This window comes from Aquila chrysaetos, chromosome 10, assembly GCF_900496995.4.
Source record: "Aquila chrysaetos chrysaetos chromosome 10, bAquChr1.4, whole genome shotgun sequence".
In the NCBI taxonomy this organism is placed as follows: domain Eukaryota; kingdom Metazoa; phylum Chordata; class Aves; order Accipitriformes; family Accipitridae; genus Aquila; species Aquila chrysaetos.
Genome location: NC_044013.1, coordinates 24,201,707 through 24,226,375, shown reverse-complemented (window position 1 = coordinate 24,226,375; position 24,669 = coordinate 24,201,707). Strand labels below are relative to the sequence as shown.

Below are 24,669 nucleotides of genomic sequence, written 5' to 3'. Positions count from 1 at the left end.
TTGGCTCTGCTCCCTTTTCTCCACTTCTCACTTTTTTCCTATCAAGTGTCTAAACTAAAATATTACCAGCTTTCATGGCAAAAACTTACTTTAAATCGTTTTATTTTACCAGCCAGAGAGAAGGAGGAGAGGGTGAACGAAAGGTTCACAGAAAATACTTTCTTCTCTCAATATTTTTGCTTCCCATTAAAAAAAAATCTTTCCTCAAAAGCAGTTTCACAAGGATCTTTCATCTGGTCCTAATTGACAGAGTTGGGGGTTGTTTTTGTTATTATCTTGGCAGAACCTCTTATTTAAAAGCTTAATTAAACATGTGTACAAAGATGCTGTGTCTTGCCACATCCTTGCTGTCCTGTAGTTGCTCCTCTCCCACTGCCACGGCCGGCGGGGAGCTCGCTGTGCCTTGGCCCGTGCGTGTGGGACAGCCCAGCCCAGCCGCCCGGCAGATACCTGCCCTCCATCTCCTCTGCTGCCTGACGGACGGCATGGGGCGGCCAGCTCCGGTGCAGCTGGGTCTGCAGACCAGCTGAGACCATTTAGCACCTGGAGAAAGACAGTCCTTGGCCAAAACGCCGTGTTGGATGCCCCAGAGGGAACAGGCGGGGGACAAGGAGCGGACACCCCTGCTCAAAGCCCTGGGGACGCGGCAAAATTCCCTTGTCCCGCGGCCCCCGGCTGCCCCGAACCCCTCCCTGGTAGGGCTGGGGGCCGCTGACCATTTCTCTGCTGGTTATTAGATTGTTCACGGCTCTCAGGTTTGTTTGAATAAGGCCTTTTGTTCGCCTGCGCTTTCCCACGTCCCTTCGTTCGCTAGGCAGTCGCGTGTCCTGAGTCAAAGAGGAGCCCTGGCCGCCAATCCCCAAAGAAAGTTTTCTTCGGAGCAAGACATCTGCGTCGGAGGGAACCTGCCAACATCTGCCACACTTTCCCCCTTTTCAAGAGCCTTTCTTTCCCTCTTAAAAAGTGCAGGAACAGATGTTAAAAGTTGTTTTCTTTCTCCAGGGTGTGAAATGTAGACAAATAGCAAAAAAGAAAACTCCAAGCAGCACTGACCCCTTTCTCTTTCCTTTTTTTTTTTTTTTTTGGAAAGCCCAGGAAAAAAGGGAGGCTTTGTTTATGAAGGAGAATCCCCTTTTCAGTGAAACCTGGCAGTGGGCAATGCAAAAGGAAAGCGGGAATTTGCAGAAAGCTCCCTTCAATGCTCATTTGCATTGGCCTGTCGGGTCCCTACAATCCCCGGCACAGATGTCAGCCTTCCCCCAAAGCCAGGGCAGCTCTCCCGCCTGCACCCCCCGTGCCTCCAAAATAAAGGCCTTTGCCCTGACTGAGAGGTGTAAAATAACTGTTTACAGCAAAAGCGGCTCTTCTTTTTCACTGTGGTGCTGTCTTACAAATGAACCTTGAAATGAGCTCACCCAGAGCAGACGCCAGTGGGCAAGCCAAGGGTTTCACCCCACTGAGGCTGGGGGCTCAGCTGCCCTGCATGGGCTGGGCATGGACCCTGGCTGGGTGCCAGGGGCCACCGCACTCTTCTCGGCCCCCCATCACACCCGTCCGTCCCCAGTACCCACCACCTCGCCACCAGCACCCCCGCCCTGCTTGCTTTGTGGAAGCCACTTTGCAGGGGAAGCCTGTGTGCGACCCTCTCGCAGAGCATCCCCCTCTCCCGGGAGCTCAGTGGCACCTCGCAGGGCGAGGAAGGCGGGAGGGAGGGTAAAGCGGAGGCAGCAAGTCCAGGCCAAGGAAGAAAGGGAGGACAAGGCAGAAGGTGATACCACCACAGAGACCAGAGAGACCTTTCCTGGTGGCACTGGGGCTGGCCAGCCCCTGGGCCGCTAGCACCGGGGGCACGCATGGCACGCTGCAGCCGTGCCCGGCCAAGGAGGGATGCCAGCGGGCACTGGACAAGTTTTTCAGAGCTTTTAGACAATTCTGCACTTGCTGACACCTCTGCCATGCTCAGCTGGGCCAGCAGCCAAGATGGCTGCCCCCTGCTGCCCTGACCGCCTTGGGAAGATGCCTCTTTCTGCACAAGGTGCTGGTGAAGGGGTGTCTGGGGGGAGGACAGGGGACTTCTCTTCCCCACCCACCATCCGAGCCAAGCCTAGCTAGAAGCTGTGTGCCCAGGTGACAGGCAGGTGCCTCCAGCCTCGAGCACCCTAGCAAACTGCCCAGAGCCAGGGGTGCGCCCGCTCCATGCCCCCCACCCATGTGCAGGGCAGAGCCCTGCCCCAGCCCGCCTGCTGCCTCTTCCACACCAAGCTGCGGGAGTCGCATGGCGGTACGGGGGCCTCAGCTACGCCTTTTATAAACACTGGCAACGCTCCACTTCCCCAGGTGGGCTGGAAAAACCAAAGGAGTCTTCACTCGTGAGCAGGCAGGGCTGGCTGACATGAGGGGCTCCCGCAGAGCGCGGCAGGACCTCCTTTGGCTGTCTGTGCGGGAACATACCCGAGATAAGGAGCCCATCCCTGCTGCCTTTACCTGGCACAAAGGAGAAGTTATTAACCTTCCCCTCCCAAACCCTCCTCTCCCAGCACAACAACCACACCAGCCCGTCTCGGGCCCTTGCCAAGTAGGGCGCTTATAAAACCAGGTAACTGCACCCCAGCTCTGCATTTGACTGACAAACAACCTCTGCCTGCGAGATACCATGTCTGGGGACACATTTTCATGATGAGCCCAGGCAGCAGGGCGTACAGACATGCTGCAAGTATGTTTGCATTTACACACAGGCAAACACACACCCACGCGGCATTTAAGCAAGGGACGCGATGTCCTCGCTTTTATCGCTGGGGTACATCCCCACCCACGGCTGGAGGGCGGGATAGAGGGCTCTGCAGCCGCGGTGCTACGCCGGCTGCTGGGAAATCCCACCGGTGGGTCAGGGAGGCTTGCGGTGCTTCTGAACCGCTGCGGCCGCTTCCTCTCCATTTCAATAAAGTGACACATTCGACACCAACCCAAAGGGCTTCACTTGCGGGACTCAACAGGACACTGCCAAATCCTGCTCATTAGCAAAGCGACCATCAGAAAGCAAAAGCATGGTCATGAAAAATGCTGCCCCCCCCCCCCCCAGACCAGGCAGAAGTGAGGAAGCATAAAAGTGCGTTCTCATCCCGTGCCAAGTCTCCGAAGGCCCGTCTGCTTCTGCACTAGTGTTTCAGAGGAGCGAACAGAAAAACACCTTTCCCCGCAAAGCCACCCAAGCCTCCTTGCAGCATGGGGGAAAAAAGTCAAAGCAGCAAAAATCCCACAGAACTAACTCAGCTCTAGGTTCATTTGCATCTGCAATGGCCTGTAAGTTTAATATTAAATTCTATACAGCAGCCAAAAACTAGAAGAGTCGCGTATTTCCTACATCCAACTATGTGCAACAGAAAGTTCAGGTTCCCAAGAGGTAAATACAGTTCCCGTGTTTTCCCTAGAGGATTTCTGTGATGGAAACAATGTTCCTACAGGCATCTGCTGTCAACAGTTTTTAATCGATCATCATTACCTTGTAATAATAATTCCTGGGAGCAGGAACTCCTAGCTCAAGTACTCTATTATTAAATTAAGAGGCTGCTTCAAAGATGTAAAATGGCTGGGGCTTGGGTTAGCAGGTAAAAAGAGGCATCGCTTCAAGGAGATAGAGGGGAAAAAAGATGGGTAGAAGGCATTTTCCCAGGTGTAACTCAACTGCTTCCCAGCTATTGTTTCCCTCCCTGGGAATCTGTGCAAATTGAGCGAGGAGCCGTGCAAGCTGCTCAGAGCGCGCCCATTTTCCTTCCCTTCTTCCCTAACAAAAGATCCCTCCAAAGCCCGGCGTCGGAGGCTGGACATCTGTCGCCATTTGGGGGGGCCGGCGTGGTCATTGAAAAGAAGCAGTGACCTGTCAGCTTTGATTGATGGCCACAAACCTCCGGGCTCGACCCCTCGTGTGGGAAAAGAAGTCCCGCCAAGGAAAGTCCCCTTTCACATGCTAATTCTGGGTTATAAATACAGCAGAGGAGCAGCGAGCAGCAAAGAGCCCATCGGGAAAGGGAGCGACCCGCTGCCCGAGCGCCTTCTTCCCATCCCCGTCCTCCCGGCACCCAGGGCGGGCAGGCTGGATTACAATGACCGCTGCAGCCACCCCCGGCGGCACCCACAAGCTCGCCAGCACCAAGGAGGAGAGGAAGGTAGGTCCCCTCCGCACTGCTGCACCCACGCGTGCCTGACGGCAGCCCCACGCACGGCACATGAATGATGAGTGCCAGGGCTACGGGCAGTGCTTCGAGGAAAGAGAAAGGGGACAATTTTTTTCTTATTATTATAAAGATGCTTTCTCTGAATCTGAGCCATGTGGGTGTTTTTTTCTGCTTCCTTTCTCTGCCTTAGAAAGGCTTCTCTCTCTTTCAATTGGGTAAACTCTGCTTAAAACGAGCAGAAGTGGGAGAATTGAGACCTGCTAAGGGACAGGCTGTGACTGGAGTGGGAGATGGCACACTCTCCATCCGTATCTTGTCCCTGCTGAGCATCACGTCAGCCCGCGCTGGCTTCACGCAGGGGATGGGGCTGTCTGCCCTCGCTGAACTGCAGCAGGGAGAGGAAGAAAAAACATCAACTGCAATTTTTCCTCCTCTTTTTCTTTTCCCTTCCAGTTAAGGAAACCCCTCATCGAGCGGAAGCGAAGGGAAAGGATTAACAACTGCTTGGACCAGCTGAAGGAGACCGTTGTTGGCGCGTTTCATCTGGATGTAAGTGCTCATTTTTACGCAGCTTTTTGTCCTTTTGCTGGTGGGGGATTGGATTTGGGGGAGGGCGTCTCTCTCGTTTGAGAAACTGGGCATCGTACGAACCCTTCGTCGCCTCTAACTGCTGCGCTCTTTCCTTATCAGCAGTCTAAACTGGAAAAAGCAGACATCCTCGAAATGACGGTAAAGCACCTCCAGAACATCCAGAGCAGCAAGTTGATGGGTGAGTGCCTGGTCGGGGCAGGAGGGTGCCGGCAGGTATGATCTGCCGGCAGCTTGGCCAAAGCACCTTCCAAACGTGTTGAGGCCCGGGCTGCTGCTCGGGTTTGGCTTTCTCCACTAGATGGGGAGATGGAGCTGGGCACTGGTTAACCCACGGGAAGGTTTTGGGGTTTTTTTCCTTCCAGAGCAGGTTTCTGCTTCTTGGCGTAGTTTTGCCCTTGGTGGTGGGCAGCGGGAGGCGGGGGCTGCCGGGGGGGCGGCTGGCATCCAGCATCACCCTCCCGCTGCGCCCTGCAAGCCATCCATTCACCTTAAGTCAAGCCCAGGCGGCTTCAGCGACAACCCCCCCGGAGCGTGTGCACACGGGAAGCCTGGTGAATGCTCTCAGGGGGGAACACGCCGGGCAGCTCTCGCCTGCTCACCAACTCCCCTTGTCTCCTCTCCAACGCAGCCGACTCCAAAGTGGGTCTGGAAGCCCAGCAGAGGTACAGCACCGGGTACATCCAGTGCATGCATGAGGTGCACAACCTCCTCCTCACCTGCGAGTGGATGGACAAGACCCTCGGGGCGCGCCTGTTAAACCACCTGCTGAAATCCTTACCCAGGTCCGGCGAAGACACCTGCAAAGCGGCACCGAGGTCTTCGAGCCCATCTCAGCAGCCTCTCCTGACACCAAAAAGCCCCCCGAGCCCAAAGGGGAGCACTCGGGGCACAGACCCGTCGCAGGAGCGCTTCTACCCCGCAGAGAACAAGCAGGCTTCGAAAAGTTCCTTCCAGCTGCCGTCGCTGTCGGTTTTCAGCCAGGTTGATGCCGCACCTCCCAGACAGGTCCTGCAGCCAAATTTTTCCCATAACAACCCTAGAATGGGGTCATTAGATATGTGGAGACCGTGGTGAAGTGTGTTTTAAAATGTTTATCCTAACCTTAGACACTCTTACGTATGTATCTTATAGATATGTTTCTTTAAAACACTTGTGGAGCAAGTCTGTTCCTGTAGGTGTACTAAAGACCAGGGTACTTCAAGCCGAAGTAAACCTATGTGTAGCCTGCATTGTAGAAGGCTGCTATTATTTTTTATTTATTTAATACATCTAAATTATTGTATAGAATCCTCTCATGTTCTTTAGTGTATATTAATTATATAGCTTTCTTGTCTTACATTCTTAAAATAATTAACTTCCTATTAATAAAATACAAGACAGCAAGCAATGACCCTCTCTGGCATCAAGCTTACCTCTCGGATCTCACGTAAGCCACTGAGATCACTTCATTGGATAAAGGGGTAAATGGCCGATCTCTTCTGCTTTTTATTATTATTTTTATTAGGTCTGCGCAGCTGTAGGAGATTCCGGTTCTGATTCCTGTAAAAATGCTGCAGTGATTAGAAAAAAAGAGAGAAAGGGAGAGACTTGGTTTGGACTTTTTAGGCTGTTTAGAAGTGCTCTCTGGACTGCTCACTCTGGCTGTGGCTGTTTCCAGCCACCTGGACATCCTGACATTACTGTTAAGCTAGTGAGCTACGTGTGTGTGTGTATATATGTGTATATATATATACACACATATGTTACATATAGTTATATTTAGGGATTTTTTTGTTTGTTTTCATAACTGAAAGTTCTAAATAAACTTTTGGAAGATAACAACTGATATTTCTCCCAGCCTTGTCCTGTCTGCTCTGAATAAACAGTACTTGGGGATCTGCTTTTGTTTTCTTCTTTCACAAATGTTTTTTCCTGAATGCGCTTGAAAGAGATGGTTTGAGTTTTGCCCCTGATGCTTTGTAGAAAAAGCAGTGTGCACCACACACATACACACACAGAATCACCCGGATCACAGTAACACTTAAAAAGTTATGAAAGAAATCAGGAGTTGGGTTTATCAGCCTGGATCAATGCTTTAGCTTTTACTTACAAGGGAATCATAGAGATAATCTAAAGGGCAGAAGGTAAAATTCCCTGCAAATTGGACCAAGGAGACTGGGACAAATCTGCTCCACTTGGCGACATTTGGTCCCAGTTTTTCACCTCAAAGGCAGTTAAAAGTTCCTCACAGTTAAACTAAAAGAGCAAGGAGCTCTTAAACAAACACCGCGCATACTAATTAATGGTCCTGCAGTTCAGAGGGGCTCATTATGCAGCGAGATCTATTTGATGATGTGCCGAAGGAGTGAAAACCATCACCTCTGGGTTTAGCACCTTTTTCTGTGAAGTTCTTCCTTTTATCCAGCCCTCTTGAAAAGCCATTCGGAGCAGTGGCATAAGGGCGGTAGGAGAACCAACTGGCCTACACATGGCTGCACGGAGGCAAGGCAGGTTTCCTCAGCTGTGGGGTCAGAAGGCAGGTAAAGACAGAACTGTACAGAACTTACCGCAACCTCAGTTTCCACCCTCTGCCTGAAAATTAGGACTTCTCCCCTTTACTGATGGGAACCTCCGGAGTGATCACCAATACAGAAGATACATCCAAATCATCCCACCACAAAAATCCAGGTGAAGGTGGGAGCTGGGGCCAGTCCAAGCAAAGAGCGGCAACAAAGCACACAGAACACTCACGGGCAGAGGAAACATTCAGGCAAAGCAAACTGCAAAATCCTGGAAGAGGAAAGACATTAAAGACCTTCCTAGTTTATTATCATGCATATTGCTGAGTTTAGATAAAGCCCCCATGCCACACAAGCCTGCATGGCTACACCCACCAGAGGAACCTCCATTGCCCAGCGCTGGGGACTGCACACCAGTGGGGCAGGTAAGAGGAGCAGATGGGGCCTGAAGTTTTCATTTACTTCCAGATGATGCCACTAAGGCATCTCATGGCACTTGTGGCCACCTTATTGTTATGCTGGGAGAGGCTGTGATGAAAATATTTTACTATAGTTCGACAGGGTCAACTTAAAAACATACTTTCCCCCTAAAAGCTGTAAATCCCCAGTGACTATAATTATTGGCCATGGTTACCATGCTGAAAAGAGATCAGTGGGAAATATATATTTCTCACCAGCTCTGTGTGTTTACTTCATGCATTTGAAAATACTTTGTGGTTAGTGAGTTTTATTATTTCCTGTTTCTAATCAGTAAGGCTTTTTCTGTTGTGGGTGTGGAGGGAAGGGTCACATCGCAGCTGGCGAGAGAGTTTTAAAAATAGAAAAGTGAGACTGCAATACTTGGCCAACAATCTCCAGGAACAGTTTTAGTACAAGACACTCATTTTTCATTGCCTTCATTTCAAACCGATGGTGACCTTTTATATGATCTCCCTGTCACGTACCCAACTAATGCTGCAGGAATCTGTTGCGAGTCACTAGTGTTCAGTAAAGAAAACATTTCTTCAGAAAGGCAGAAGATGTCTCATAGCACTTCATATACACGAATTTCAGCTATTACATATGTTTGACAAAGGAACTCCATATTTACTTCAAACCCATCTGGTTTTACCAAAACCAGGACTGTACAAGAGCAATAATACTTTGCTCTTCAATACAGGCACCTCTCCACTGACAACCAAAAAACGCATTGCCAGCTACTACCATCTTCTCCCCAGGAAAAAGGAGGCATAGAGAAGCTCTCCCAGCCAGCTGGCTAATGCAGAGTAGACAGAGCACTGTCCTCGTAGGTCGGTGTTTGAAGCTGCACCATCACACACGCTCTGGACACAGCAGCAGGATCCATACAGATGCTATTTTCACAGCTGCAGCAGGCGCCAGCAGCTGTGTCTCTTGGCTGCCGGGTTGTGCCACAGCGCAGCCCAGGGCTTGGTCCCCCAGCACCCAGATGAGGCACCTGCAAGACTGCACCACTGTTCCCACCTGGGACTGCATGCCCAAGGCCCTAGGGGTTTGGAGGCGCAGATGGTGGGGATGCTGCACAGCCAGGTCTTCACCTCATATGCAGACTGGAAACGGCCAAGACAAGCACCCAGACCAGATTCCTCGGCATGGACAAGGCCAGACAGACCTGTTTGCTAGAAGCGGTCACAAGATGCATCACATCTCACCCAGCACATGCAGGGCTGGGACAGCCTGCTGCAGATCTGGGCTTTGTCCCCTGCCAAAGTGCTGTTCCAGATGCGTATTTGTGAACGGAGCATTAAAAAGCAGAGGCTGGTTGCTATGTACACAGGGCTGTGGGGAAGGCTGGACCTGAGGCTCAGGACCCCCACGTGCCTTTAACAGAAAGCAATTACAGATTTATATAATAACGTAAGCCCAGGTGGACAAAATACCTACATGCATAGCAGCTCCCTTCATATAAACCGCACTCCCAGACCAGCTCTCACGGAAACCAACAGGAAAACTCCCACTTATTTCTCAGAAAACGGGACCAAATCCTTTCCCGTTAGGAAAGTACAGAGGCTCGTGAGTATGTAAGAGAACTTAGGGCCCTGCCATGCTGTCTTCTCCCAGACACAGACAACCCTCGAGGCCTCCAAGCATCCCTGCCTTTTCCCTTACTCCTCCTCGCACCCCAAGGGCACCAGAGCAACCTCTTTCTGACCCACACAGTCTCACAGTCACCCACAGCAACCAGGCCAAAACGCTTTAGGGATTTAGGAGTGGTGCTGAGCCCCTGCAGATCACTACCCAAGAGGGCTGAGCATGCTGCTTAAAAAGGGAACACGAGCCAAATTTTCAGTTGACCTCTTCTTTGAGGGCTCACTTTGGCGAAGAGGAAACTCCGGCTACTGGCGTGACCTCTCCAGGAGCCGTGGAGGGGGTCCTAATCCTCCACACTCACAAGCAAGCAACCTTGTAAAACCCCATGCAAAAGCAATTCTGGGGCGAAACATTTTCAAACTGATCTGAACCACACTGCTGTGGCTGCAAGTGCTTGTAGCTCGGTAGCAAAGTGCTTCTCTTGGGAGGGAAGTGAAAACAAATCCACCGACAGCAGAACACCAAAGACTTCACTTTCCCTTTATATATGCCATTATCTCACAGCTTTCAGTGTATACATACATTCCTGTCTTAACAGGGACATGCTCGTATTTCATCTCATGAAATTAATGTTGTGTTGAGAACCTAACCCAAAGTCTGTCACATTTTTCAGAGCTTTCACATACTCATGAATAACACAGGAGAAGCTGAAGCCAGCCCTGGATCTGATCTGCGCTGCTGAGATGTTTCATTTATAAATCTCAGCCCTGGTGAGAACGTGGCTGGCTGCCTGAGGCATCACCACAGATCTACCAGAGCCTGGGAACTCGCTCTGCTTCTGAGACTCTCCTATGGTCCCTGCATTAGCTGTCACAAATCCTACCGCACATTTGGAGTTAAAAAGCATGTTAGAGCATTTTCACCAAGTTTTCCATGGCTAACACCACCAAGCAAATGGACTTCTTCAATCGATCCCACATCTGCTGCCACAGAGAGATCTGGTCCTGTAGAAACAGCTCAAAGGGGCTCTTCTTTGCGGCTGGAGGATTGTCCCTTCTGCCAAACATCAAACACCCTTGAGGACAGCTGGGAACGATGCCTCCTCTCCAGGGTCTTCTTCCCAAGGAGGCCAGGGGAAATGGCAGGGCAGAAGCTTCGTGGCTGTGGGAAAGCCACTCAGCCGGGAACAGCTTCACTGGGTAAGAGAAAGGATGGAGAAACCACTGCTCAGCTATCCCTTCCTTCACTAGGAGCTTCCTAAAATCCTCTCCTCTCTCCATCTGCCCCTGCCCAGCACCCCTCGTCCTTGAGCGTACCCACACAGCTGAAGTCTGCTGTAGGATGACTTCTCACTCAAATTGGCATAACAATGCAACCTTGTTTAAAACCCACAGCCTAGAGCCCTGAAACTTTCTCTGCATAACAGGCCTAGATAGTTCAGCTGTAAATTTGTTTGCAGAGAGGAGAAACCCAGTGGCCGGACTTGCTACCCCATCAGAAATGCTGTCCTGTGCTGTAAAGAGCCGGTTTACTGCCTTTCATAGCCATCTAATGAAGTGCTTGCCTCTTCACTTTTGTCCTCTATTGATATGGACATTTTCAGCAGCTCTTGCACGCTCCTGGCACACCCTGTGTATTTAAAAGCACAGGACTTAGTCAGCTGGATGAAGTAAGGCTTTACATAAACCACACAGGCATTTCCAGAGTCCTGGCGTGGCGTCCGCTTCGCCCTCCTGCACAGGCTCTGTCGGGACCCCACTCGCTCTCACAGCCCAGCCACCAGCAGCTGGGCTTTGCACAGCACCCTAACAGGATTATCCAGGGAACCGGCCAGCCCCTTAGGAGCCAGCTGTCACAGCCCCGGCATCGCCGACCCCTGAGACAGCACACCGCAGCTGCACCACCTTCAGCTGAGATGTTGGTGTTTTCTAAAGCCCCAGTGCTCACCAGGAGATGCATTCCCACAGAGAGGTGGAGTTCATACCGTTCTGGGCCATGAGCATCATTTTTGGTGGCTGCCAAACGGAATGGAGCAAACCCTGCTGGAAGGACCTTCCTGCCCCTGTATGTCCCTCACCCTTCGCTCCAGGCTGCTACAGTACAAATGTTTTTCAGCTGAAAAACTGTAAAGCCAGAAGCGAGCCCTACACAAACACAAAACTACAGGGTGAGGAAAAACCCCAGAGGGGCTCTGGAAGGCCACTCCTTTTTGTCCCAGACAGCCAGGGGATGGAGCATGGATCATGCCAGGGAGCAGGTAACCTTCTGCAACACAAGCCATATGCAAAACTGAGCTTAGCAAACTGGTTAGCTTTCCCCCAGCAAGCTCTCCACACAGTCACACCATCTCCCACTGCTCAAGCTGTTTCTTTCTACCTCCTATGGACTGAGGAGGGAGAAGGAGAGAAATAAGCATTTCCACACAGTTCAGAAGAGCAGATGTTAGGCAGGACGGTGAAGTGAGCCAGGAGAGCCACGGCTGAGCTCCTCGGGACAGAGAAGCTCCCACAGCAAGGGCAGAGCATCACTGTGCAGGAGCTGGGACTTTCCTGGGTCCCTCTGGGGCTGTGGGAAGAACCGCTCAGGAGCAACCACATAACCTCAAACATCTCTGCCCCCTGCCCTACCCTAGTTAGCCTACATGAGTATTAAAGTACAAAGCCAAGCACTTTAAGATACGCACTTTTCCCACCGGAGAGGCTGTGAGAACAAGCAATCCGCAGGGGATAGCAATCACATCACCTCATGCACTTCTGAAAAGTGCTGAGATATTATTTTGATAGGTGTGATAGAAGAAGCGTCCAGACCATTGAACACAAGGAAAGCAATACCTGGACAGACAGGTTCTCCAAACCAGACATGTTGCTGTCAAAATCCTCTGGGGAAAAGGAGACCAAAGCCTCCTGGCGTTTCCCATAGTTTGACGCTGCACTCATGAACACACACCTACTAGAAGACCTCTGTGGCAGACCAAGGCGCTGTCCTCCCTCGTCCATAAGAACCCATGAGCAGACAGCACTTTCCAACACAGACCTGAGACACTAGAGTGTCCAGTACAGCTCATCTCAGCCACAGCTTTGGACTTGGTGTCAATTGCCCTGTGTTTTTTTAGAGCAGACACAGTTACAGCAGCATAGTGTGGGGCATCAGCTAAGCATGGCCCCACAAGACAGCTCATCCTGTTCTAAGCCCAACTCTCACCTCCACCTGCTCCGCACCTGAATTCTTCCAGTCTCCTACATGGGGGTGATGATTGTATTCATCTTGGAGATCTCTAGATGAAAAGCACTACTAGCAAGATGCCAGCGATTGCACAGATTAAACAGATGAGGCAGGACTTGAAAAGCACCTCTCCAACTGTCATATGAATCACTTCTCCACTGTCTGTCCAACTCCAGCACTTGCCTCTTCAAAGTCCCTCCGTACAAACATACCCTTGCTACCAGTGGATCCTTACCCACTGTGCGGGCAGTGCCTGGCCCAGCCTTCCCGCTGCTCTCAGCCTTGTCTGATCCACACTCCCCACCAGACTTGCACCACCCAACTCCCTCCTACAGTTCTGCCCTTGTATTAGCAATGGTATGGTCAACCAGGTCTTGCTACCTGATCAAAACTGCCCGGCTCACACAATGCACAGCATCAGTCCTGTCTGAACTCACCCTGCTGCATGAAGTGCAACATCCCCTGCCAGTTCAGGCGTTGCCTGTCCTCCCACAGCTGGCATAAGGGCAACGTGAAAGCATGAAGCTGTGCTTGGGAAGATTAATTTGTGGCTGGCAGATGCCTTGTTTTTGCAGAGTGACCCTCTGTTTCTTTCACGAGGAATTTTTTCCAGCCCTGGCCCCTTATCAACAGGCTGGAAGGCGATGCCCATGTCAGAGTAGCAGGCTCTGCTCAGCGTCTCTGTCCCTTCCTGCTGGAGGTGGTGCCTGGTCACTCCAGGCACTAGTGATTCATTTGGAAAGTGTGTGATTTGAGGTGATACCTGCAGCTGGGCAAGAAGGAGCAGGGAAGCCTTGGCATGAAGCCTGAAAAGAGCCGTTGTCTGTTCCAGCTGTTCCTCTGACAGCTGCAGGGAAACTGGCACTGCTCTGAGCAGTCATCGGCTGGTTACACTGCCATACCCAGGTCAGTGGTAGCTGAAGGACAGAGCCCAAAGGCGGTCAGCTTGGAGGTGCTCCCCGGGGTATTCCCTGGCACAATGCAGCTCCTGGTCAGGTTGCTCAGCCCAGCTTCAGTGCAGCCAGAACACAGTGCCTGGCAGCCGAGCGTATCAGCCAGCAGTACTGCCAGCAGTGAGGCAGGCTGGCGCACCTCACCTCCCAAACAAAATGCTTCCAACAAAAAAGCCCATCGTCTCCCCCACCCTCATCTTCTCCAGTGGAGGTGCTTTTACAACAGGAGAGGGTGGCAGGCAGCCTCCCAGGATGGCTGCAGTTACTTTCCAGACGACAGCAACTCCAGGGAAACCCCAGCACCTGTCCTGATGGAGGTCTCAGCAGACAGAGGTAGAGGAAGAAAACCATTCCGGCCATTCCCCAAAACACCTAATGTATAAAACAGCAGCCTATATTCTTCCTGATAGCCCAGGCTGACCCTGCCGCAAAGGGGGAATACTCTGCCCTCGTCCCGGCAGACCGGAGCCTGCAAACACTTCAGTGCAGGCCATACTGCAGTTGTAGGTGTGGGACACAAGCGTGATGACCTATGGTCCCTGGAGAGCTAAACTTCAACACCCACTTGAGGCCACTACTCGCCAAGAGCTCAATGTCATGTAAGCTCAAGGGCATTGTCTACATCAGCAATTGTGTGTGCTAGAGAAGATCAGTTGGCTGAAGCAGTTTTGAGGCTCTTACATCTACCATGTATGCTGCTCAAGCATGTTACTTCCAGATAGACTTAGTCCCCTGGACCAAACCCCTGGACACACATGTCATTCACAGCTGCCCAGAGAACCGGGTGCTGCTTCCGACCACCACATCCTCCTCCGCAGTTGGAGAACATCTGGTGCAAGCTCAGACCAGAACTTCTGATCTAGTTTCCACCAAAATGAACCCAGTTTGTGCACACAAAAAACTGTGCCGCCAGCCGATACAGTGTGCAGAGAGTGAGGACAATTAGGAAATTTGCTTCAAAACCACACAACCGCTCCAAAATGAAACGCCAGTAGAGTTGGAGCCTATGATCTCTCAACACCCACTGGTTTTGGAGGGAAATATGGCTACCCCAGATGGAGCCTAAAGTGTTTCCATAAACTTTTGGTTTCACAGCTTTAATCCTAGCCCCTTGGGGGGGATTTTACACACCTTACACCTTTCATCCAGCTGTCTGTGTCTATATCCAGCTCCTGGCACGCAGATCAGAGAGGCCTCACCCAGCACGCAGACAGCTCTCCTTCCCTAAACGCGGGGCAGGCGCTGCTCCAGCTGTGTGTAGAAAGCTAGCCCGCAGTACTCTTGGGGATCGGGAAGCAAGTCTGAGCGGGAAGGGATCTGCCTGCCAAGGGCACTCCCCTCTACCCAAAGGGCCACTGGGCCAACAGTCTTGAGATGCTTTTGGGTAGCACCTACCTGTCCTCAGCTGGATGGGGTCCCGTCGCGAGCAGGGGTTTCTGCTCCACACTGCGTACCTCTGCAACTGCTTGTGTGGTTGGGGTGGGTCCTGAGAGAGGACAGGGAGCTTGAGGTAGGCATCGGGAAAGCACCCATGGCAGAGGAGCAAACACAGGCTGCAAGGTCGCCCTTGGATTGACCAACTGCTGCCAACTTGAGAGGAGAGAATTCTCTGTTTATTCAGGCAGGGATTCTGCCTGAAATGGAAATAAGGTTTTTAGTGGCTTTCACCAGTCAAAGAGGAAATGCTGAGAAAAAGATGAACAACCAGGAGAGCAGGTACACAAGCTGTATATTTTAGAACAAGAGCAGGTTTACTCCAGCGCCTACATGTCTCTGCCATCCCCAGCCAGAGGTCCCAAGTCCTTCCACAGCTGGGACATGAACCACAGTGAGGTGGACAATATTTACCTCCTCAAAGGTGAGATGTCCTTGTCCCAGCTGAGCCTTCATAGCTTCGATAATACTCTTTGCAGCGTTGTTGCCTCTTCACAGAGAGTCAAAGGGCTGAGGAGGAACGGGTTCTGGCTGCCTCAGAGCCATGAAACATCTGTGGCCAAATCGAGTCCCCAGGTGTCTGCACTGCTGCGTGGTGCAGGGCTGACCTGGTGGGCGTTAGCTACGCCAGGGCTCTGCGCTCTCCAGTCGTACATTGCTGCCACCTATTAAAATTCCTTCAAATGTATGGGAAAAGCCCCTCTCAATAAATACGTGAAGGCAATACATGCTCATTTTAAGGGACACTGCAGTAACTCAACAACTAACACAGTCTCTTTGGCCCACCATATATCTCCGTACGTGTGTTTCTCTCTGTGTGTATGTGTGTGTATATATATATATATATATACACACACAGGTGTACGTGCATGCATGTTTGTACGTACCTATATACACACACATAAAGAAATATCTGTCAGACTACCTGGGAAACAGAAAGATCAGGAGGCAGCAAAACATGAGGAGACTAAAGCCAGCACATAAAATAATTGCTTCTCCAAGAGCCTCCCTATGATTTTCCACAATAAAGTCAACAATACTGAGGGCAGAAGAACCAGCCCAAAGCAGCGGTGAAACCCGCAGCAGTGGAGCAGAAAGAAACAACCACAGACAGAGAAATAAATGGAGCATCAGGCGAGCAGCAAATCGCCCTGTACATGCTGCCATCAGAGTTCTACCGCGGCATTTTTTAGCGTGTCCTGGCTTCCCAGGTATTCTGAAGGAGTCCGAGATCAGCTCCTGGAGTGCCCCTCACACACAGCACAGAGACAGCTAACCTGGCACAGGGGGGAAGACAGGGCAGATTTCATTTCAGGCTTCCAAAGATTTACTGCACTCACAGGCAGGATGAAATAGCTTTGAGATTATGCAGCTTGTTTGCTGTGGAGAAGGGGCCTTGCCTTTTTTGAAGGAACACTTCACAGGTGTAAGAGCAGGAGGACCTTTTTTTTCCTTTTTTTTTTTTTTCAGGAAAAAGAAGGATAAGAATGCTAATTATTTCCATGCTTCCCTCCTTCTCCAGCACCCTCAAAAACATCAGCTCCTCTCTAGCATTCCCCTCTCCCCAACTCCAAAAAAGTCGTTTCAAAAGGTTGTTTTGCCCTGGCCATTCCTAGCGACAGAGCACGGTGTGTATACACTAAATGAAGGAGGCGCTGCATTCCTCCGGGGGAGATAAGGAGGCGGAGGGAAGGAATGCTTTCCCCTGCGTGTCTGTGCATGACCCAGACCCAAACAGAAGCAGCATGCGACTGGCGGCTCCCCAGCAGATGACTCTCAAAGTGCTCGAATGCAAGTCAAGGTGGCAAAAACGATCAGCCAAAAGGCTTGCCTGCAGATGGCCTGTGCAGACCTCCGGGACATGGCGACAGGCCACGGCACAACGCTGTCTGAGGGCTCCCTGCATGCTTGAGGACCTGGGTTTTACAGAGAGCTCAGCTCAGGCTTTGGGTGCTGAAATATCTGGCTCTGGGGCACTCTCAAGAGAAATCCTCAACCTCAAGGTATGATGGGGTATGGGCATGTGAGCATGGGTCCACACACACACATATAGGGAGTTCCCTGACAAATACTCTGTTCCCAATGATGGGAAGCCACCATGCATTCCTGCTTCCAGATATGAGCAGGGATTGTCCATGCCTTACCCACAACACATTGAATACTGGCTTAGGAAGCAAACAGCCTCACTCTTCATATCACTGAGACAGCAGTCACTGAACGGGGAGATAGGGTGTATTGGCTGCCAATCAATTGATATGCATCCAGCTCCTCTCACCTGCACCTAACCAGTCTTGCTGGTGCAGCTATACTGGCAAAACTCCCCACCACAGCAAAATCCACCAGTGGAATCAACACATTAGACAAGCAAAATCAGCTTCGTTTACCCAGCGCTTTTATGCTGGTATAACTGGTAGGGATTTTGCAGTGAAGCAGCATAATTAAAATCAAACAAACAAACAGACCTTTGCCACCAATGTCCTGCACTGACCAGACTTGACAGTGTGATGCTGTTTGATCCGGGGGTCCTCTGCAAAGCAGGTACAAAGGACTATTTCAATGGCCAGTAAAAAACTCCCATCTCAGGGGTAAAATACAGATGCAGAAGGTGCTTTGGCTGAGGTAAGGCATCAAAAATACTGTAGGCAGCTGGAAATGGAGGAAGACGGAGAAGCAGAGGAGAGCTCTTACCATGAGGCTTTGCCCACCGTTTCTCTGGGACTGATGTATTTGGCCTCTGGCCTGGACACCCTCTGAGTTGTGGGATATACGTGTGCAGGAGTGTTTGGTGTCTGGGTGCCAGGTTAGAGACAGGAATTTCCTCTGTTTGCACCATTGCTTCAAATACCTGCTATGATGCAAGAGCATAAGAATTGCTCTCAACGAGAGCAGGAGTCCACCTAACACAGCATCCTGTCTCTGATGGCCCAGGGAAAGAGCAAACGGGGTGAACACAGAGCTGTTATCCCACAGCACACCACCAGCACCCTTACTTTTTTTTTTATGGTTTCCATTTGCAGATTGCCTAATTATAATCCTTGTATATTGAAATCAGAATTAAGCAGGGCCAAAAAAAAAGATTATGGAGACTTGAATTTCAGAGAGCTAGTGCTGAAGTTCCTATTTTAAGTCCAGTCAGATTTAGGGCTGTCAATCAAAGGGTCACATTTGCCTTCAAAGACTGCTGTGCTATGAGGCATTTCCTGATGCTAAGCGCCCTGGCTTAGCTGCCCATTGCCGCTGCGGGCAGAGAGCTGCGAGACCAATCACTCCGACATATCAAATACCCAGCAGCTCAGTGCTCTTGTCTGGCGGATATAAAAAAGTATTTGCCCTAATCTCATTTTCCAAGTGATGCTGCAGCCTCAAAGTGAAGAAGACACTCTCCAGAAGAGAGATGGGGTGCATCACCCATCTCAGGGCAACGGAGCCACAGCGTTGGTCTCTGCGGCAGCATTTCTCCAGAGGTGTCCCTCCACCTCTAGCAGCCCATCAGTGAGGACACCTGATGTGGTGAGGGCCTGTGTTTCTTTTCCATGGTCTCCACTCTCTCCAAGGGATGTTTCCAACACAGCTAAGAGGGAGAAGATGGGTGAGTACAGACAGGAGGTCCCTGCACGGGTGTCCCTGGGAAGGGGGGAGCTCTGCCTGGGGCAGCTACAGCATTGACAGAGCAGCCGGGACAGAGATCTCCCCCATGCTTCCCCTCTCCTCCCGTTGCCTTGCCAAAGTTTTTACAATTACTTTTATGATTTTGCCTAAGGGATTAAAAAGATTAAGGCATGAGTAAGAAAACCAGAGGCATGTGGAGTCTGGTCACAGCGCGGGGGCCGGCTCAGGCTCCCACCTGCACTCGGGGGGCTGCTTTGATGCCTGCAGCACGCGGGAACTCCCATTTTGACTCCCAGGGACCATTTTCTCCAGCAATTTTGCCACACCTTGTGCTCCCACCATGTTATCCTCCTTTGCAGATCTGCCTCTGGACAGGAGCATACCTCACCTCATCTGCCTGGGGACTGCAAGCTCTTCTCAGCTCACATCAGCAGTGGCTACTCATAGGGAGAAAAGCCATTTTCAGAGTTGAGTTTTGGCACCCCACCCCTTTCCCAGACCAGGGGAATTTGGGATTCTGATCTGGTCCAAAGTCTGCATAACCAACCCCTTTACCAGATCTGTGATTCCCCAGTTGCTTACAACTCAGCCCATGGGCAGCCCTTACTTGCTTTTCGGGTGGTTTCTTCATTTGTGTTACAGGAACATAATTTGCAAAAAAGGAGGTGAAGTGTCTTCTGGAGGAGATGCAGCCCAGGCAGGCCAGGGGAGGAGAAACTCCATGGTGGTCTCTTTGAAAGACCTCCTTTCACATGTAATTTTGGCATGGCTGACCACCAAGCCTGCTTTGGGAGGCCAAAAATAATACACATACATCACACCTGTGAGAAAAACAAGCATGGGAATGACTGCCATTAATGAAGACTTCCCCGTATGGGTCGTGCTCCACTTAGGAACAACCTGCTCTGAGTGACCCCACATCCCAACCCCAGAGCATGGGAGTCAGAAATTTCAGATACAGCCAGAGCCTGCCGAGGTACTGACCACAGGCAGCCCTTTTCAAACTGGGATCAGAAGGGTAAACCAGTCTGCAAAGTCCTACAGTCCAGCTCCCCATGCCCGCACAGATGGCCCACTAGAAAGCCTCAGCATGGGCAGGGTTTGCAACACCTCTCTGCTCGTATCTGAATTCAGAGTGCAGCAAGGGGCTCATCCACAGTGGTAACTGGTGGGGAACATCCTGATGGGGAGAGCATTTCAGTGCAGTATGACAATCTATATTTACGGGAATACAATACCCACAAGAATACATCAGGGACTCGCCCAGCTGGCGGAAACGTGGCAGCTCCTGCAATTACACTCGACATACAAGAGACGAGATGCCAGCTAACACCTGCCTTGTGTTTGTACAACACCACAGTACAACAGCTGCTGCATGCCCCCTGCATCCCAGACCGCTTGGAAGGTAAATATACTAGGTATAAGATAACCCGAAATTTCTTGGCAGCTAGGGCAAACACTCAATGCAATTGCTGGGCTGTGAAAAAGAAGGGCACACGCGCAGGGATTTTTACCAGGTTCTCTGGGAGGGAGCTACCAAAACACTGATGCCCACAGGTTTTTTATTCTCTGAAAGCTGCATCTCTTCCTTCTTCCCTTTAAGTCAGTGTGTTATTTGCAAAAGCCTACTGAAACCCTGAAATCACATTTGAACAAGCTCTAGGAAACAAATCCACAGCTGACAGCTTAGCTGCAAGTACTGATTGCAAGAGCAACCAATGCCTCTAAAAGCTGGGCAAAGCCAAATTTCAGCCCAGGTGAGCTGCTCTGAGGCAGTGCAGGTATACACGGCCCTGGCTGGTATCTCTGTACAGAGCAGGAGCTGGCCGCTGCAGGCTGGGTGGAGGGATTGCATGCAGATGCCATTCTGGTTTATGATCCGGAGAAAGAAGAAACACAGTCATTCAAGAACAGAGCAACCCTTCGGTGTCCTGAGGGAGAACACGCAGTCCCACACCACCACACAGGACAGCTGGCCCCTGCCCTCAGCTCTGCCGCTGGTTTCCTCTGCGATGCTGCTGGGTTAACTCATTTTCCCTTTGCTCATCTCCTGCATTTGCGGCCCTCTCCCCACCTCCCTGGTGCAGCTGGGCTGGCACTGTCCCTTGCCCCTGCTCCTGCACGTGTGAGGCAGGGAGTACTTTTCCCTGTTCTCCTCAAAAGTGCAAGAGAGAGGTTATCTCACACAACCCCAAACAAAAGCTCACAGACTTTCCCCTGGGTGTTTTTAATTGCTGCTTGGATGATTGGTTTCTCCCCCATCCTCCTTTGCACTCTGCATCAAGTGTGAAAGGCAATCGTGCCAAGCTCCAGACTCTTTCCTGTCTTCAGACCATCATGGGACCAGCTTTTATGCAGCACAGTTATACTTAATGAAAATGAAGAGCAATAGAGAGAAATGGCCCAGGTTTGCTCTGAGCAGGCTGGATTCTGCTAAATTACAGTGCACAGCACTTAATCCACACAAAGTCCTCCTAAATTTAATGAAGGTAGACTCAGTGAAAAGCTAGGTGAAAGAAGATTCAGAAGTAAAGCTGCCAAAATACATCCCCCTGGGAGGCATGACAGACACTGCCCAGATTTCCATGGGATGACAGCTAATCTAAAGCCAGAGCTGATGCACGAAGATTTCAAGAGGATCCGCTGATTCTAGTGCGTACCTTTAGTGCAGTTTTGGGAGACAGATTTCACCAAGGAAAAATGGATGAACTGAAAGAAAAAAACTCAGCGAAGTGGTTCCATGAAGAGTGAAACCGTCAAGTATCCGTGGACCTGCGCCACGATGGTGTGGGGTTCCCTGCTGTCTGAGAGGGGCTGAGCTCCCTCCTGCAATGGGGATGCAAACAGGGTCTCTTTATTTCCACCCGGCCACCTACCACCACCCGGCCCTGGAGAGCAGGGGTTGTGTAGCACCCGAACCCACCTGCTCTGCCCGTGGCCCAGGCGGACGCGCAGCAGAGCCCCGACGGGAGCATGGCAAAGCGCCAAACGCTCCCACTTCAAAGCCGAGCCAAGCAACCAGCTTGTCTGTTGGCTTTTATTACACCGCTATTGCTTGCGTGGTGAATTCCAGGTGGGGAATGTAACGATAGATGGGCTAGGATCGCCTCGCTCATGATAAAGTTCAGGTACAATATGTAGCCCATAAAGAAGAAACCTCTGGAGTTTCATCCTGAAATCGCTGCTCTGAGTCACGAGAGTTTGCGTAGTGCAGATGCAAGGTGTGACAACTGACAGCGTTTGTCGCCTTTGGGGAGAAGGTGGATTTTTAGCCCAGTACTGGAGATCGTAAGAATATACCAGCCAAGTTTATTCCTGTTAACAGCTGGCTCATCTGTTGAAATCCTTGAGCAGGGTGTTGGTTGCAAGTAGGGTAAGTTGTGGAGCTTCGTCTTCCAGATGGAGCTCAGCAACCCAGCCTGACCAAATCTATCCCCCCTCCACCTCACCCCACAGGCTGGAAGGAAGAAAGAACAAGGGAAGGGGATTTACATAAAGGAATATCATGGGCCGTGTCTCAGGAAGGAAAAGTACAGCAGCAATGCATTCCGGTGGGTAGGGCAACAGAAGGGCTGGGCCGTTACTACATCTGCCAGCTGTCTACTGTGTGACTTTGGGGGAAGTCATGTCATTTCTCCACCTCACTTTTCCAGTCTATAGAAGTATTTAGATGACAGTATTTGCAAACTAAAGAACAAAAGTCCTATATATAAAAGAGGCCTACTCAAGCCCAAATAACTTCTGTTTGCTGTATTCAGAAAAGGGCTGTTTTCTTTGGCCACAGCTCTTACACGCATCTAAAGCCCAAAGGTGTATACTGGTCTGTCAATCTTTGTAATGTTACACCACTAAAGTGTAGAGCAAATAGCAACTAGAGAATAGCATCCAAATACTATGGAGAGCCAGAAATTCCCCCACACTATACCAACAAGCAGGTGATACATGAGTAATCATACAGTCTGAGTATTTGGGACTGCTGGCACATCTCCATCAGACAGTGACCCTGGCGGCTAACATCCCTTGAGGATTTTCAACAGCAGAGGCAGGGCCTGGCATAACAAATCAGTCACTGGATGACAGTACCACTCAGATTTGGCACTGTGGTGGAGATAGTAGCAGAGATATTAGTAGCCAGGTGCACACATCTGGAGCAATGTACACAGGGATGACACTCAGACCCTTCCCTTCCTAAGACAGGCTGGTCATTGCTTGGATCTCTTAGGGCACCGACCCACCAAGACCAACACTACTTGCACTGACATACCCTCAAAAAAGCTGCAAATATGTCCCTGCCTTGCTGGAGTGACAGGGTGGGAAAAGGACCAGGGAGAGTGGGGAGTGCCTGAAGGCAGCCAGAAGCGAGTGTATGCTTAATCAGCTTAGCCAAAATAGATCAATAGGCACTAAAATGGGAGGGTCCCCTCAGAGAGCCATGCAGCAGACAGAAACCCGCTGGAAGGAATGGAATGTGCAAATGAGCCAGTCTTCCCAAGATATGATCTGAATCAACCTGAAGCAGCCCCAGCCAGATGCACCATCTGCTCAGAGCATTCCACAAGGACATCCCGGTCGACGGTGTCAAAACCAGCAGACAGATCAAGGAGCGTTAATACAGAACATACCTCCAAGCCAGCTGGCAGGGAGAGATCACGGCAGACCTTCAAAAGGGCTGTCTCAGGACCATGCCTCCTGCTTGAGCCAGACTGGAATTTATCAATGGCATCATATACACAGAGGTGTGACTGCCGCTATAATGCAATAGCTCTCTTGGAAGAGGGGAAGGAATGGCAGGATGGACGTCAGACAGCAGCTGACAAATCATCCAACAAAAGAGACGGCTGCCGCGAGACGGTAGACGAGACATCCAATTTTAGTGCTCTAACAAAACAATCCAGCAGTAAGGAAGCCCTGACAGAGGATATGGTTTCACAAGTATCATTGGTACACTTGCAAGCAAAGGGTGACTCAATCAGATCATAAGGGTAGCAATGAATTCACATCACACTTCTAAAGTTCACCTGCTTGGTGTGATCTCCAGAGAGTTCCCACAAGATGCAGGATGTGGCTGATAGAAACACACGGCTCACGAGTGGCCCATGATCTGGGGATGTAGTCCAATCTTACGATCTGCTGCGTATCTCTGGAAAGGGCAGGTTACCTCTGCTTTGCTTTTCCTCTTGTCATCTCCTGTAACAACTGATGCAATTTTCGAGAGCTTGTGGGCAGACAACGCAACTCCTCCCGGTCCTGTGTCACACAAAGTGAGCCACTGTCCTGGAGTACCCACTAGAGCAAACAAGGCCAGCCAGCAGCAGGCCAGCGCTGCACGCTCCTCTAAGCCTCACCTCCCTGCACACTGCAGCAAGCACAGGTTTAGACTATCAGTCCTTCTGGAAACAGCACACGCAGTAGCCCCTGAATCTCTAGAGGATGTAACCTGGAAGAGATCACTCTTGCCCTCACCCCAAGGACCCGGCAGTGCGCATGACTCCCTTCCAGACAGCCTCATTTCCCTCGGCTCCCTGGCCACCATCATTCCTCAGGTGTCGGAGGTCCAGTAGACAGAAAAGCAGCATGTCCCTGCTCTTCACAACCCTGGCGGGCGTCGGGGGGAATACAGACCAGGTGATTTTCTCTCTGCACCTCAGCTCCTCTGTGTGTTTCACACACCAATGCAGATGTCTGAGGTAAAGGAGGGAGTAGAGGGAGCCATAATACAAACCCAGCTTTCTTCCTTAAGGATTTCGAAAGGGGACAGGCATCAATGGGGAAGATGAGAATTATCCCTCTTTTCTTTATGGGATGGTTATATCAGCAACAACACGGGTAACGTCTGAAACAGGCAGCGCAGGACGCTGCCTGGACATGTTGCTCGTATCTTCCAAGTGAGATGACTCAGTGCAAGAAAAACAAACAAACAAACAAATGCTGGAGGCCAACCAAAGGCTAATTAGAACTGTACAGCATTTGCCAGAAAAGCCCCCTGCTGAGCTACAGCTTATCCTGGCAAAGGGAATTGTCTGTCTGTCCAGATGAATCACATCCCAGAACAGCTCATGGGCAGCTGAGGGGGCAAGAGGGCTCTTCTGGGGGTGCCCCTCAAACCAGCCCCCCAGGACGTCCTCAGCAGCACCCTGCAGG

The 24,669-nt window shown here is 50.9% G+C and overlaps 1 protein-coding gene and 2 long non-coding RNA genes across 10 annotated transcripts in view; 1 reads left to right on the top strand and 2 right to left on the bottom strand.

Moving 5' to 3' along the window:
- Positions 1 to 24,669, bottom strand: part of LOC121233572 — a 42,227-nt gene that overhangs the window by 6,253 nt on the left and 11,305 nt on the right. For all 8 annotated transcript variants that reach the window (XR_005933303.1, XR_005933301.1, XR_005933306.1 and 5 more), the window contains one exon: positions 23,547 to 23,715. This is a non-coding gene — a long non-coding RNA (uncharacterized LOC121233572). The remainder of the gene's footprint in view (positions 1 to 23,546; positions 23,716 to 24,669) is intronic.
- On the top strand, positions 4,013 to 6,638 carry LOC115347720 (transcription cofactor HES-6-like). The gene is made up of 4 exons (XM_030029368.2): positions 4,013 to 4,163; positions 4,626 to 4,721; positions 4,863 to 4,941; positions 5,392 to 6,638. Exons 1-4 carry the CDS (start codon positions 4,101 to 4,103, stop codon positions 5,835 to 5,837), a joined length of 684 nt encoding a protein of 227 aa, XP_029885228.1. The 5' UTR covers positions 4,013 to 4,100; the 3' UTR covers positions 5,838 to 6,638.
- On the bottom strand, positions 4,153 to 15,570 carry LOC121233574. Its single transcript, XR_005933308.1, has 5 exons — positions 15,334 to 15,570; positions 14,881 to 15,119; positions 7,122 to 7,263; positions 6,176 to 6,313; positions 4,153 to 5,799 (listed from the first exon to the last, which is right to left on the bottom strand). It is a non-coding gene; the product is annotated as an uncharacterized LOC121233574 (long non-coding RNA).